We start from the raw sequence: 12582 nt of genomic DNA, 5'->3' as shown, positions 1-12582 counted from the left end.
GGGCGTGTGGCTGCACCCGTGTCAAGATTCATCCAACTGTGCTCTAACAATGGATGTGCTTCACTTAAAAGATTATACCTCAGTAACATTTTTTAAGGTAGATAAAATTCATCCATTAAAAAGGCAAGAACAAGGGCTTCCCTCGTGGTCCAGTCGTGAAGACTCGGTGCTTCTACTGCGGGGGTGTGAGTTCCATCCCGCGTCTGGGTGCTAAGACCCTGCACGCCGCCCCGGGGCAAAAAGAGAGAAAGAAAAGAAGGAAGGAAGAAATTAACACAACAGTGTAAATAAACTATATTTCAATAAAAAAAAAAAAAAAAAAGGCAAGAACATCCAGAACACTTCTGGAAAATGAAAATCCTGAAGGTGTACCAGCCTTAATGGGAGGGTAGAGCTGTTTAGACCAGATGAGTAGAGCCGGGTGGAGCAGCGGGAGAGCGGAACAGAGTAGGACGCCTTGTGCACAGGGTGGCTCCCAAGTCCCCCGGGGAGAGGGGTCCTCGCGACAGAGGAGGCCGCACCAGAGCAAGTCCTACTGTGGCCAAAATTAGAATAAACAGAACCACACAAAGGCCAGGGGAACCAAGGAGACACCCTCCTGAACCTCAGTCCTCGGCTTTTGACAACATGACCCCAAAGCCAGAAAGGATAGATAAAGGATGCTAGTTTTCCCACCTGAAAATCAAGCATTTCTGCCTGGCAAATCCTACACGCAAGGCCAGAAGGCCCCAAACTTCCATTAGAGGCAGAAGGCTGAGCAACACAGATTGCGAAGACGGAGAGAACACGGGCCGAGCACACAAGAGGGACAGAAAAGGAGGAGGCTGCAAGGGGACAGTCCGAGCGCTTCTTCAGGCCGGTACCCCGGCAGCGCCCGCGCGCGGGGAGCGCAGGCTGGGCCGGGCCAGGTCCGCAGGCGCGTCCCTCCCCGCGATGCCCGCGGTCGCCAAGGCGCCAGACCCGAACCCGAGGCCGGTCCCCCGTCCCCGGGCGCGCCGCAGGCCAGGGCGGGAGCGGTCGCTGGGCTCAGGCTGTGCACGCGGGGTGCGGGGGTACCCCCGCATCTCCGCGCGGGGGAAGGGGAGCCCGGCCGGGGACCACGGCGGGGCCGGGCGCGGGCAGGGGCAGCCGGTCACCCACACGCTGTCGCGGCGCGCCGGCCAGACAGAAATCCGCCATCCGGGAGGAAGAGCCCCGTCTTCAGCAACCGCGTGTGTTCGGTCGCACGAAAGGCCTTCTCAATGAAACGTGGAAAATCTGTATGAGGTATAGAAAGCGTCATTTTAAAGGCGTGACGCGGCCGAGGGAAAGGTCCGGAGGGAGACAGCAAGCCCCAGCGGGCGGTGAGAGGGGGCTGAGCTCCGGGGGAGGGGGAGGTCAAGACGGGGTATGGGATTCACAGATGCAAAGCACTATGTGTAAAACAGATACGGGGGACGTCCCTGGTGCTCCAGGGGTGAAGCATCGGCCTCCCAACGCAGGGGATTCGGGCTCCATCCCTGGTGGAGGAACTAGGATCCCACATGCTTTGGGGGCAACAGAGCCCGCGTGCCACCACAAACGATCCTGCGTGACACAGCCAAAAATAAATAGTTTTAAAAATTATTTTCAAAAATAAATAAAATAAATAAGCAACAAGGAATTACTGTTTAGCCATTATTTGCTAATAATTTTAAAGGGAGTATAATCTATAAAAAGGTTGAACCGCTATGTTGTACACCTGAAGCTAATATGATATTGTCAGTCAACTATGTGGTGATAAAATAAACAACGTGGATCAGTGTTCAGACACCTACAACACTGCACTGCCTTCCCCCCAGTGTCTCACTTGGTTGATAATTTCTGGTCGGAGAGCCTGTGGCACAGAGTGATGTCGTCTCCTTCTAGCACGCTCCGCGCTGTCGTGCCCTTGACTCTGACCGTGAGAGCACCTCCCGCACCACCCAACCCCAGGTTCACACACGCACCAAAACCAACGAGACCGCCCTCTACCCGCACATTCACTTGCTCCTGAAGCCACACCTGAAGCCGAGGTCTATGTTGCAGGAGTCTGAAGATTAGGGTGAGGCCTGCACTGTCACCTTTTTGGCCCTGGCCACGGAGCAGCGCAGGGGACGCCCGCGAAGGCCACGCGGACTCATCACACGGCGAGTTGTCAGTTCAGTATTATCAGGGCAAAGACCCAGTCGGAAGGCTGGATCCGGGGGGAGACAGGTCCACTCTGGGTGTCCGAGGTGTCGGAGATGCCTTTGTGGCACCTGCAGGCCCAGGGGCAGCTTCATAGCATCAAAAGGAGAACAGAAGTTTCTCCCCATTCTCCACGCTGACAGGAGAGGAGACACCAGCGTTCTCAGAGCCCGAATTTCTGAGGACACAGCAGAACAGGGGCAGCGGAGATGCCCTCCCACCGTCCCTCCGGATCCCTCTCCCGGGGCAGCTGGGAACTAAGCAGGGCCGGAGGCTGGGATGCCCCGGTTAACCTTCCAGAAAGACAGGCCTGAAGAGCTCACACTTCCTGAGATCAGGGAAGGGCGGGGCAGACCCTTTCTAAACACAGATGGGACGTGATGAACCATGTCTTCCTTCCACGCTAGGAACGATTACATTTGCAGCGGGAATGAGAGCCCTGTGGACTTTTTTAAGCCGATACATCTGAAAACGTAAACCGTTTCCTGGGGCGTCTGGGTAGGTTTAAGTCCGTAAAGTGGCCTGAGACAAGGTGGGCAGGGGCCGGGCTGACCGGGGCCAGCAGAGCCGCCAGCGCCGGGGCCCAGGCTGACCAGCGAGACCCCGCCCTCGTCCAGCCTCCCTGAGGCCCTCAGCCGCCACTGGCTCCACGAGGGTCTCTGTACAAAAGCAGAAACGGGCCAAAGGGAATCTGGGTGACCTTGCACACAGGCCTCCTCGCTGGTCCTTGGAAACAGCACAGCAGAGTGTCCTCTCTACTGACCACTTGTTTTGCTCAATTCAACGCGTTTTCGGCAAAAGCTGCCATGCTGCTGAGGCCCGCGCTGACCGGTACTGGGAGGAGGGGGGGAAGGCAGGGAGGGCCCCACCAGGAGCCCTGCAGCTCCCTCTACAGGGAAGTCCCCTGGGGGGGGGGCCTGCCCCACGTCCCAGCTTCGCGGACCCCCAGAGCCTCGGTGTCCTCCTCTGCCTGCTGCCGAGCTCGTGGCCGGGCGTCCCTCTGCGCCCCACGGCTGTCCCCCTGCACTGCCGGCTCTTGGCTCAAATACACCAGGGAGGGAAGGGCGCCTGGTCCTGGGCCCGGTCCCGTCCTGCGTGCCCTGGCAGCCTCGGGGTCTGCCCCTAACCGACCACGACGTGCTGTGTTCTGACAGAGCTCCGAGCTGCGTGGGCAGGCTCCCTGTGGGGGGCCCTGGAGGCCAGGACCTTCCCCTCCTGGCTCTGCAGGTGAGAAAATGCATGCCAGCCTGCGGCCCCCCCTGCCCTGCGGACAAGCCCGCAAGCGCCCAGCACACCTCTGTCCTCAGGGAGCAGAGAAGCAGGGGTGTCTAGGCGGGGTGTGCGCCCGTCCCCTCCGCCCCAGCCGCCCCACTGCAAACCCAGAGCAGGAGGTGAGCTGTGAGCAGGCCCGCAGCGTGCACTAGGAGGGAAGCCTGGGGCACCGGAGCCCAGGCAGCGTCTCTCTAGTGTCCCCTCTGCCCTCCCTCCCCGCGTGGGGCCTGGGGTGCAGGCCATCCCCCCCCAGGGTCACCTGCCAGGGATGGGGCACTGGGGAGCCCTGAGGCCGCGCGGTCCGGTGGTCGGAGGCACCGTGGGGTCCCACAGGTGAGGAGGGCAGCTGGCCACACGGTGAGAAACGCGGCCCCACGGAGCCCAACCCGGGCTCAATGACCTCAGAGCCCAGATCTGCAAAGAGGGGAGCACCGCGCCCTGAAAAGGCTCCTTTCCCCAGACATCAGGTCTCCGCCGCCCCCAGGAGCACGTCCCTCCCTGGTTCTTTGGGGCGTGAGCAAGACTGGCCCACAGGAAGAGAGGGGACTCCGCCGCAGGTGCGAAGGCAGCAGAACGCGTGGTTCCCAGACCCCAAGGGCGCCGTGGACACGGAGGCCAGGAAGGGCCAAGCATGAGCTGCCGCCCGGAACCCTCTGCTTCCCTACAACCCACACAGCAGTCACCGCACGTCCCACGACCTCTGTGCTCCCTGTCCCCGCGGCCCAACGCCAGCTGCTCTCTCCCGGCCCTGATGGGATAGGGGGACCACCTTGTCTGGAGGCCCCCCTGGGGGGTTCCCTGGAAGCTGCTGTCGTTGCTTCAGTCTGGTCCAACCTTCCCTGCTGGGCGGAACCATTTCCCACAGGTCCTGGAGTTTGAACCCCCTCCCCCAAAAGTGAGGTGCGACCTGGGTGGAGTCACCCAGACCCCCTCCCCGAGTAAGGGTGGGGACACAGGGATGCAGGGGGTGGCCAGCGGCCTGCTGGGCTCTGGGGCAGGCCTGGGGGCTCTCGGGGGGTAGGTGGGGTGTGGAGAGGATGAAGGCCACAGAGGTTTCTGGGGACACTCTTTGGCAGTCAGTCTGAGCCTCCAAGCAGGAAGCCAAGAAGGCAAGACCGTCTGACATTGACTTTTCTTTTACTTGTGGTCGTGACATGAAGCCTCCCGTAAACATTTAAAGACAACATCCAGGAAGTAAGCAGGCAGCTGCCGACCACCACAAAGTGGCACTTCGTGCAGGGAAGTGTGCCCGAGCTGGCCCTGCGGCAGCGGGGTGGAGGCCTCTGCCCTCCCCGTCCTCAGGGCCAGCCCCCGCTGGGCCTCCCAACGTGGGTCCCCGCTTGCTCACTCAACAGGAGGCCCCGGAAACCACGTTTTCCTTGCACAGAAATGGTTTCCCCCTCCCGTGTTCTCGCTCACAGCCACGGGCCGTGGTCTTTGCCTCACCTTGCTGGCCCCTCGCAGGGAGCTGTCCTGGGGCTCAGCCTGTGTCCCCAGTCCACAGCTGCCCACCCTGCTGCCAGGGCAGGTGAGGCTGGAGGAAGATGCGCAGGTCTTCAGGGAGGGGCCGTCAGGCAGAGGGAGTGACCTGGGGTCTCCAGGTCAGCGTGGAGGGGTGGCAGGTGAAGTTGGCAAGGTCAGCGGGGGCTGCAGGCCACACACTGGGTGGAACTCTGAGTTACAATGGTCAGAAAGCCAGTGTCCCATTGTTTACACAAGAGGGGCTTTTCCCGGCCCCTGTGGCTTTGACACTTGAGCATGGGCTTGCTTCAGGCAAGGTTGGATCCAGACACTTGGTGCCAATACTCCGGCGGGTTTCTTGCCTCTCTCAGGGGGTGGCTTCATCCTCAGACCAGCTCTTCCCCTGAGATACCTTTCAGTGGGCAGCTGGACGTCTCCCTCTGCCAGTGGGGCAACCACACATTCCCGTGAGCTGCGGCAAAGGCCTTGAGGCCACGGTCTGCCAGGCCATGCCTGGGTGCCCTGCCAACCCAAAGCCCACGGCCTGAGAGCTGAAAATGGAGGCCCCGAAGGGAAATGGAGGCGTTAGGACTGGGAGTCGGAACAAGTGTGGGGCAGGCAGGTACCACCCGCCTGCAACTTGGCGGGGGCCAGGGGGGCGGGTCGGCATTGGGTTTGGCTTCGGCTCACGTGCTGGTCCCTTTCTGTCTGCTGCCCCTCCCCCATCTTTTGCTTCAACCTGGCTGTGCCCGGCAGCGGGCCTCCGGATCTGCAGAGCCCGGGCTCTGTCTTCTGGTTTCCGGTGGGAATGGCAGGAAGCTGGCTCCAGCCGGAAAGAGGGTCTCCATGCAGGGAGGGAGTTACCCTGGCGGGTGCGCAGCAGCTTAAAGGCGGGCCGTCGGGTCTTTGCGTTCTTGCCCACATGCCCTTTCTGGTGGGAGGGAGGCCACCAGTGCCACGCTCGGCTACCTGGGGAAGGTGCGTGCTGACCTTGACTTCCTCCTCCCTTTCCCTTGATGGAGCAGCAATGACCGCAGCCCCAGGTGCTCCTGCAAACCCCATGAGTTCCTACTTCTGGGCAGGGGGCTGTTGGGGGGCTCTGGCTGGGGGCTCTCAGGGCTGGTGGACCCAGGATCTGAGATGGGCGGTCTCTGTCGGGTGGGGGAAGGGGCCCAGAATCCACCCACGTTCCTCATAGGCTGTGGCTGGTGGCAGAGGGGGTTCCAGCCCCTCCACAGAGCTAAGCCCTGGGACTGAGTCTTCGTAGGGCACAGACGGCGACCCCGCTGGCAGGGGCAGCTGCCGAGGTGGGTATGGGGGCTGATGTGGGGTGAAGGCTGAGGGTCCGCCATCATCTCTGGGGCAGTTGGTTTGCTTTGCCAGCCCAGAACCCTCAGCTGGGAAGCAGCGCTTTCTCACATCTGTGCTCCCCAGTCCTGCAGCAGCTCAACAGATCCTGCCAGGGACGTGTAGGGCACAGCCCTTCTCCCACCCTTCCCTGCTCTCTGCCCGAAGATGCCCTGCAGAGTAAAATGCCCAGGTCGGGAACAGCAGAGCACGCAACCTCACGGCTGGCTCTCCTGCCCAGCCAGGAGCTGCAGGACCAGGAACGCTCACCACTGGTGAGCCCCCAGCCCCAGGACAGGCTCAGCGTACGGGCACCAGGTTCCCCAGGGAGGGCTCAGGCTGGATCTCACTGGACTCCCCCCCCCCACCCCCCACCCCCCACCCCAAGCTGCAAAAGCTCTGAACAGTCCCGTTTCCGCCCAGCTCCTCTATGGAGTGGGCAGGTGGAGTGGTCCCCCAGCTGCTCTCTGGCCCAGAGGACCTGGTAGTGGAAACCTGACCCCTGTCCTGTCCCTACCCCTCCGGCAGAGCAGCTGCAGTGGCCTCAGCTTCCACTGGAAGCCGTTGTGAGCAAGCTGGTCGAGGCCCCAGGGAGCTGGGAAGAGGACAACGGGGCTCTCTGGATCACTTTCTGCCTCCCCGGGGGAGCTCCTGAGTCCCTCAGGCAGCTGGCCAGGAGTTTGAGCCCAGCACCCTCCCACCTGCGGAGGGGGCAGAAGCCAGGGGCAGGGCCAGGGGTGCCTCTCTCTGAACCTTCACCCCCAGCCCTCCCCCACTAAGTGCAGAGGCCTGGTGTTTGGGGGCCCGCTGACCCTTCTGGTAGAGGTCTGGTGGTCGGGTGCTGGCTCAGCATTTGGGGGGATGACCAGGAAACAGTGAGGCCGGGGTGGAGGTGGGGTGCTCCACGGGTGGGTGTATGGGGACCAAGGCCTCAGTGAGCACTGCAGCCCACCTAGTCCCTCTCTCTGCCCCAGGTGAGAACAGCGCCTGGAAGCCGCTTCCGGGAGACTAAGGTCCACAGGACAGTTGCCAGGGACCCCTCCTCACCTTGCCTAGGACTCAGAGGTGCGCTGTCTGTAGGTGATGTGCTCCCGCTCCACATCCAGGCAGGTCAGGCAGGCCTGCCCTGGCGTCCCCTGGCCCTGGAGAGGCGTCCTGAGTGGGGGACGGTCAGGCAGGAGGGGACGGAGGGCCTCCGGTCTCGGGCCTCCTGAACACAGGAGCGAGGAAGGTGTGTGCCCCTCCTCCCCGGGGGAAGTGCAGCCCACCGCTGCACCAGGTGGGCTTGCGGGGGTGCTGTTCCCTTTGTCCAGCCTCGGCCCTCTTCCCGGGCGATGCGGAGGGCTGCCCCAGGGCCACATCTGCGGGAAGGTGGGGGAGGGATGAATCAGAGCCGAGACGGGTCCACCCTGTAGCTGCCTCTTTGGTGCGGCGTGAATAGTTTTCAGCGACGGAAGCCTCTTCGCTCCGGCGCCCCTCCCAGGTCCTCCCAGTCCACCTCTAAGGCAGCCGAAGCCCTGGGGACGAAGCAGTGTCCGTCCTCACCGCCTCCAGGTCAGGGCAGATGAGACCCTTCCTCTGCCGGTCCCCGAGGGTCTGGGATGGGGCGGCGTGGAGCCGCGCGCGCGCTCCTGACCGCCGACCCGCCCCCCCACCCGGAGGCACGGCGTCCTTGCCTGGCGTGGCCAAGGAGAGTCGCGGAGCTGCCCCCGCCCCCACGCGACACCCCCGCCCGCCGCGGTCCACAGAAAAGCCCCGAAAAGCCTGGCAGGGGCGGGCCAGGGGCAGGGCTCCGAGGGGCGCTCGCGCGGCGGGAGGCCGAGCGGCCCCGGGCTCTCTGCGGCGCCGGCCGCCGCCCCTCCGTCGCGCTCCGGGGGCCGCGGCCCGGCGAGGGTTAAGGGGGGCGGGGCGTGGGGCGGCTCCGCCTCCGCCGCCGCGCCGGGTCCGAGCGCGCACGGGGCGCGGGGGCGGGTCGGAGCGGGCGGCGGCGGAGGGCGCGGCGCGCCGGGCGAGCGCGGGGAGCGGCGGCGCGGCCCGCGTGACCCACCGCCCGCGCGCCCGCGCCCCGCCGCCGCCGCCGCCGCCCGGCCCAGCCGCAAGATGCGCGCCCCGCCGCTGCTGCTGCTGCTGGCCGCCTGCGCGCCGCCGCCCTGCGCCGCGGCCGCCCCGACGCCGCCGGGCTGGGAGCCGGCGGCCGACGCGCCCTGGTGCCCCTACAAGGTGCTGCCCGAGGGCCCCGACGCCAGCGGCGGGCGCCTGTGCTTCCGCAGCCCGGCGCGCGGCTTCCGCTGCCAGGCGCCCGGCTGCGCGGCGCACGCCTCGGCCGGCCGCTCGCTGCGCGCCAGCGTCCTGCGCAACCGCAGCGTGCTGCTGCAGTGGCGCCTGGCGCCGGCCGAGGCGCGCCGCGTGCGCGCCTTCGCGCTCAACTGCTCGTGGCGCGGCGCCTACACGCGCTTCCCGTGCGAGCGCGTGCTGCTCGGCGCCGCCTGCCGCGACTACCTGCTGCCCGACGTGCACGACGGCGTGCGCTACCGCCTGTGCCTGCAGCCGCTGCCGCTGCGCGCCGAGCCCGCCGCCGCCCCGGAGCCCGCCGCGCCCGCCGAGTGCGTGGAGTTCGCCGCCGAGCCGGCCGGCATGCGGGAGATCGTGGTGGCCATGACGGCGGTGGGCGGCTCCATCTGCGTCATGCTCGTGGTCATCTGCCTGCTCGTGGCCTACATCACCGAGAACCTCATGCACCCGGCCTTCGGGCGCCCGGGCCTGCGCAGGCAGCCCTGAAGCGCGAGGCGCCCGCCCGCCCGCCCGGGCTCTGCCTGCCCGCCCGGGGCCCTCGGCCCGCTTTCCCCGCCCCGCTCCTGCTCCCTCCTTAGGATCTCTGCTGGAGAGGGATGGGGCACCGGCCGGCCCTTGCCAGGGCCTTGGAGTCAGCGTAGCACCTTCCCAGCCGAGCAGCCGCCTCCCAGACTCCAACTCGGGACTGGCCCTTTGGGGCGCCAGCTGCATCCGGGGCTCTCCCCGCTCTCCAGAGGCCTTCGGGGGGGGGCGTCAGAACACAGCCCCTTCTCGCAAGAGCTGTTGGCACCCCCAGACCGTCACGCTGCGCCCCCAGCCTGTGCCGAGTTGAAAAAAACCTGGCTGTCGCCCTGGCTTGGGCACTGTGTGCTTTGCCGACTCGAGGGGGCCCCTTGGAGCCTGTCCTCTCCCCGCCCGGCCCCCGTGGGCTTAGGTAGCTTCGTGCCTTAGTACCTCGGGCCCGCTGCGGGAGCCAGTCACCCGCCCAGTGCTGTCCAAGAGGGTCTGTGGCCCAGATACTGGCAGCTTATGCGTGCTTCTGGCCAGAGGCCCCTGGAGACCCTCCCTTCAGGCTTTGCAAGGAGCGTCGGGTTTGGGTGAGCGGCCGCCTGCGGCGTTTCCCTGTGTGGGTATCTGACAAGCTGGGAGCCTAGCGTCCAGCTGTTGTGTCCAGGGGTGAGTGTCGCCTGCCCTTGGGGGAAGCTGGTAGTTCACCAGCGTCGGGCTGCCTCCTCTTCCTTTTGTGTGTCTGGCGTGGACTTTCCATGGTGACTGGGGCGGGTGGCTGAGAAGACAGGGCCTGGGCTGAAAGAACAGCGTTGGATCCAGAGGGTGGAGGGTAGATGCCAACCTCACCCAGCCGGACCTCCCACTGTGGTCCGGGTCCCAAGCCTCAACCACAGCCCGATGGACAGCACCACTCAGCCCTCCTCAAGCTGGTGGTCGGGTGGGTGCCCGGGATCTGACTGGAGATGCTGCTGCCTGCCCACCCGCCCGATCATCGTGGACTGAAGGCTGGCCTTGCCCCTCTCTGGGCGGACCTGAGCATCCTGGCCCAGGGTGCCTCCTACGCCAACCACCTGACGATGCCGGCGCTGAGAGGGGTGCGGTGCGGCTCGCCCGGCTTCGTGTGAGCCCCCGACTGTGGCTGTCCTGGACCTGGCACTTCTGGAGTCGCTGTGGCTCCCTCCTCCCCTCCCCCAGCAGCCACCAGCGACCCTCACCCCAGCAGCCCGGCTGGTGCCCCTGCAGCACCCACTCCCTACCTCTCTCTCCTCGCTCTGCCCGCCCCTGGCGTGGCACTGGTCAGGCGTGAGCTTGGCGCCCGTGTCTAAACGTCTGTCATTCTTAGACCAAAACCACTGTCTTGTGTGCTTATTTGGGAGGCGGGAGAAATGGGGGGGGTTGAACCCCTTTTTCGCAGTTCTTCAGGTGTCAGCCCAGTGGCTGGCCCTGGACCTTTTGCCGGGTCACATGGGGTCCGCTGGGGCGGGAGCACAGGCACCCTGCCCTGGCGGTTGGTGGCAGAGGGATAGGCAGAGTATCTCTTGGCTGGCCTGTCCACCCTCAGAGCTTGAAAAGCATCTTCTCCCAGGCCTGCTGGGTGGGGTGTGGGTGGGGGGGCGGCACCTGCCGCAGTGAGGAACAGCCTAGCTTCCGGGGTGACCCGCCTGAGCTGTGACAGGCAGCAATGAGGCAGCTCCAGAGGGCTGCTCCCCCACCCCGCCCCGCCTGCGCCTCCCCATGTGGTGCTAGAGCTTGGGGGCGGGGGGCAGAGGGCAGACCTGGGCACCCTCTGTGTGGCATACTGCATCACCCCCTGCGCCCCTGCGGGCCTCCCCCGCGTGGACCAGGCGGTCCTTGATGTCCTGGAGCGGCGGTAACCCTGAGAAGAAGACAGCTGGGGGGGCGCCGGGCTCTGAGGAGTGGCTCATCCTCCCCCCACCCCCGGCCTGGGCTGGGGTGCAGTGAAGTGTCTAGACAGCGGCGGGAGTGGGGAGGGTTCCACGTCCCCCATCCTGGCTCCCTGGGGGACCTTCCCTCCTGCAGCCCCAGGCTACCCGTGACAGGTGCTCAGGTGCCTTCCACAAGGCTGGGGCTGGCAGCTGCGGTGCCAGGTCCTGCCGCCCTGCTGTCCGTCCTCTAGCTCCTGTGGGCAGCTGGCTTCAGAACTGGGGCCACGGGGAGGTTCCTGGAGGCCTGCCCTGGGCCCTTCCCCCAGCCCTGCACGCGATGTGGGGCTCCGTTCGTGACCCTGACTGAACTCACGCCAGCTGCAGCCACAGGCCTGTGCTACCAGCCGATTCTTGAGACTGGTCAGCACTGACCCGCAGCCCTCTGCTCCAGGGATGCCTTTTCAGGACTGTTCGAGGGCTTCTTGGAGGCCCCGTGTCCAGCCCAGCACTGTCCGGTGGCAGAGCTCGGGCCTGGGAGATGGCCTGGAGCTGGCGTCTAGGAGGGGCACTTCTCCTTCGGAACCCTTGTCTCCCCCGAAAACGGCTCCTTCCCCAGGTGGCCCCTCCATCCTCCCAGGGGTGCAGGGGACACCCAGGCTCCTCCCCTGCCGAGCCCCCAGTCCTCCTCCACCCCGCCACGTCCTGGAGGAGCCTCCCCTGCCTTCCCCCTCCTATCCCCACCTCGCTCACTCTCTGACTCCTGGCTGGTGGGTGGACATGTGGCTTCCCTGTGCCCTGGAGGTGGGGGTCCAGATACCTCATTCCTCAGTCACTACTGCCTTTCTCGTGGTGCCTGAGATAACTTCCTTAAGCTTATGATTTTCTGCCGTGAAGAGGGAAGAACTGCTCTGATTCTGAAACACTGAAGGGGTGCCTGGGCTGTGGGCCTGGCCCTGCCTTTTAAGATCCATGCAGCCTTTCAGTGCCTCAGTCTCCCCATATGTGGAGTGGAAACATGGGACCTAACTCAGAGGTTTTTTTGGAGGCTCACATGAGATCAGCCAGACAGACAAGAGGAAGTGGTCCATGCTTGCTACTGTGCATGCCACTAGATGATGTGCATCCTGGCCGAGAGCCCCCTGGGCTGCATCCTTAGCCTGACCCCACTCGGAATCCTGACGTTCTTGAGATTCTACGACCGATCACACTCCCCGCTCGCACCCCAGAGCCGACCCTGGCTTGTGTTCCTTGCTCAGCGAGCAGGAGAGATCCACAGACGTTTTGTGGACACATGCCCAACGCCCCGTGTGGCTGGCTCTAGGCCCCAGCGGTGACACAGGAGGCAGAAGGCAGGCCTGCCCGCTCAGCCCCTCCCCATGGCCTGGGGGCAGCTGCTCGTGCCCCTGGTCCACCGGACATTCAGCCTCTCAGGAGAAGGTGGTTTCATCGCTGCTGGCGCGTGAGGACCTCACACTCCCGAGGGCTGCTAAGTTGGGGCGGGGAACACACACAAGAGCAGGCAGCGTCAGGTGCAATGGAGGAAACGTCTCACCGCCGGGCCAGGGTTGTGGGGCTGGCATTTCCCTGGTGATCTCAGGATTGGGGGTGCAGGCTGTTGGATTTGGTC

At 64.9% G+C, this 12582-nt stretch overlaps 1 protein-coding gene and 1 long non-coding RNA gene across 2 annotated transcripts; one reads left to right on the top strand and one right to left on the bottom strand.

Moving 5' to 3' along the window:
- Nucleotides 1-865: 865 nt before the first annotated feature.
- On the bottom strand, nucleotides 866-8094 carry LOC130860264 (uncharacterized). Its single transcript, XR_009055393.1, has 4 exons — nucleotides 7315-8094; nucleotides 2023-2276; nucleotides 1401-1566; nucleotides 866-1257 (listed from the first exon to the last, which is right to left on the bottom strand). It is a non-coding gene; the product is annotated as an uncharacterized LOC130860264 (long non-coding RNA).
- A 261-nt stretch (nucleotides 8095-8355) lies between these two features.
- On the top strand, nucleotides 8356-10410 carry FNDC10 (fibronectin type III domain containing 10). Its single transcript, XM_057720375.1, has one exon. The coding sequence runs from the start codon at nucleotides 8368-8370 to the stop codon at nucleotides 9043-9045; it is 678 nt and encodes a 225-aa protein (XP_057576358.1). The 5' UTR covers nucleotides 8356-8367; the 3' UTR covers nucleotides 9046-10410.
- The last annotated feature ends 2172 nt before the right edge of the window (nucleotides 10411-12582 follow it).

Source organism: Hippopotamus amphibius, chromosome 1 (assembly GCF_030028045.1).
Source record: "Hippopotamus amphibius kiboko isolate mHipAmp2 chromosome 1, mHipAmp2.hap2, whole genome shotgun sequence".
Lineage (NCBI taxonomy): Eukaryota > Metazoa > Chordata > Mammalia > Artiodactyla > Hippopotamidae > Hippopotamus > Hippopotamus amphibius.
Note: the sequence above shows the minus strand (reverse complement) of the source record. Positions and strands in the feature narration are given on the sequence as shown.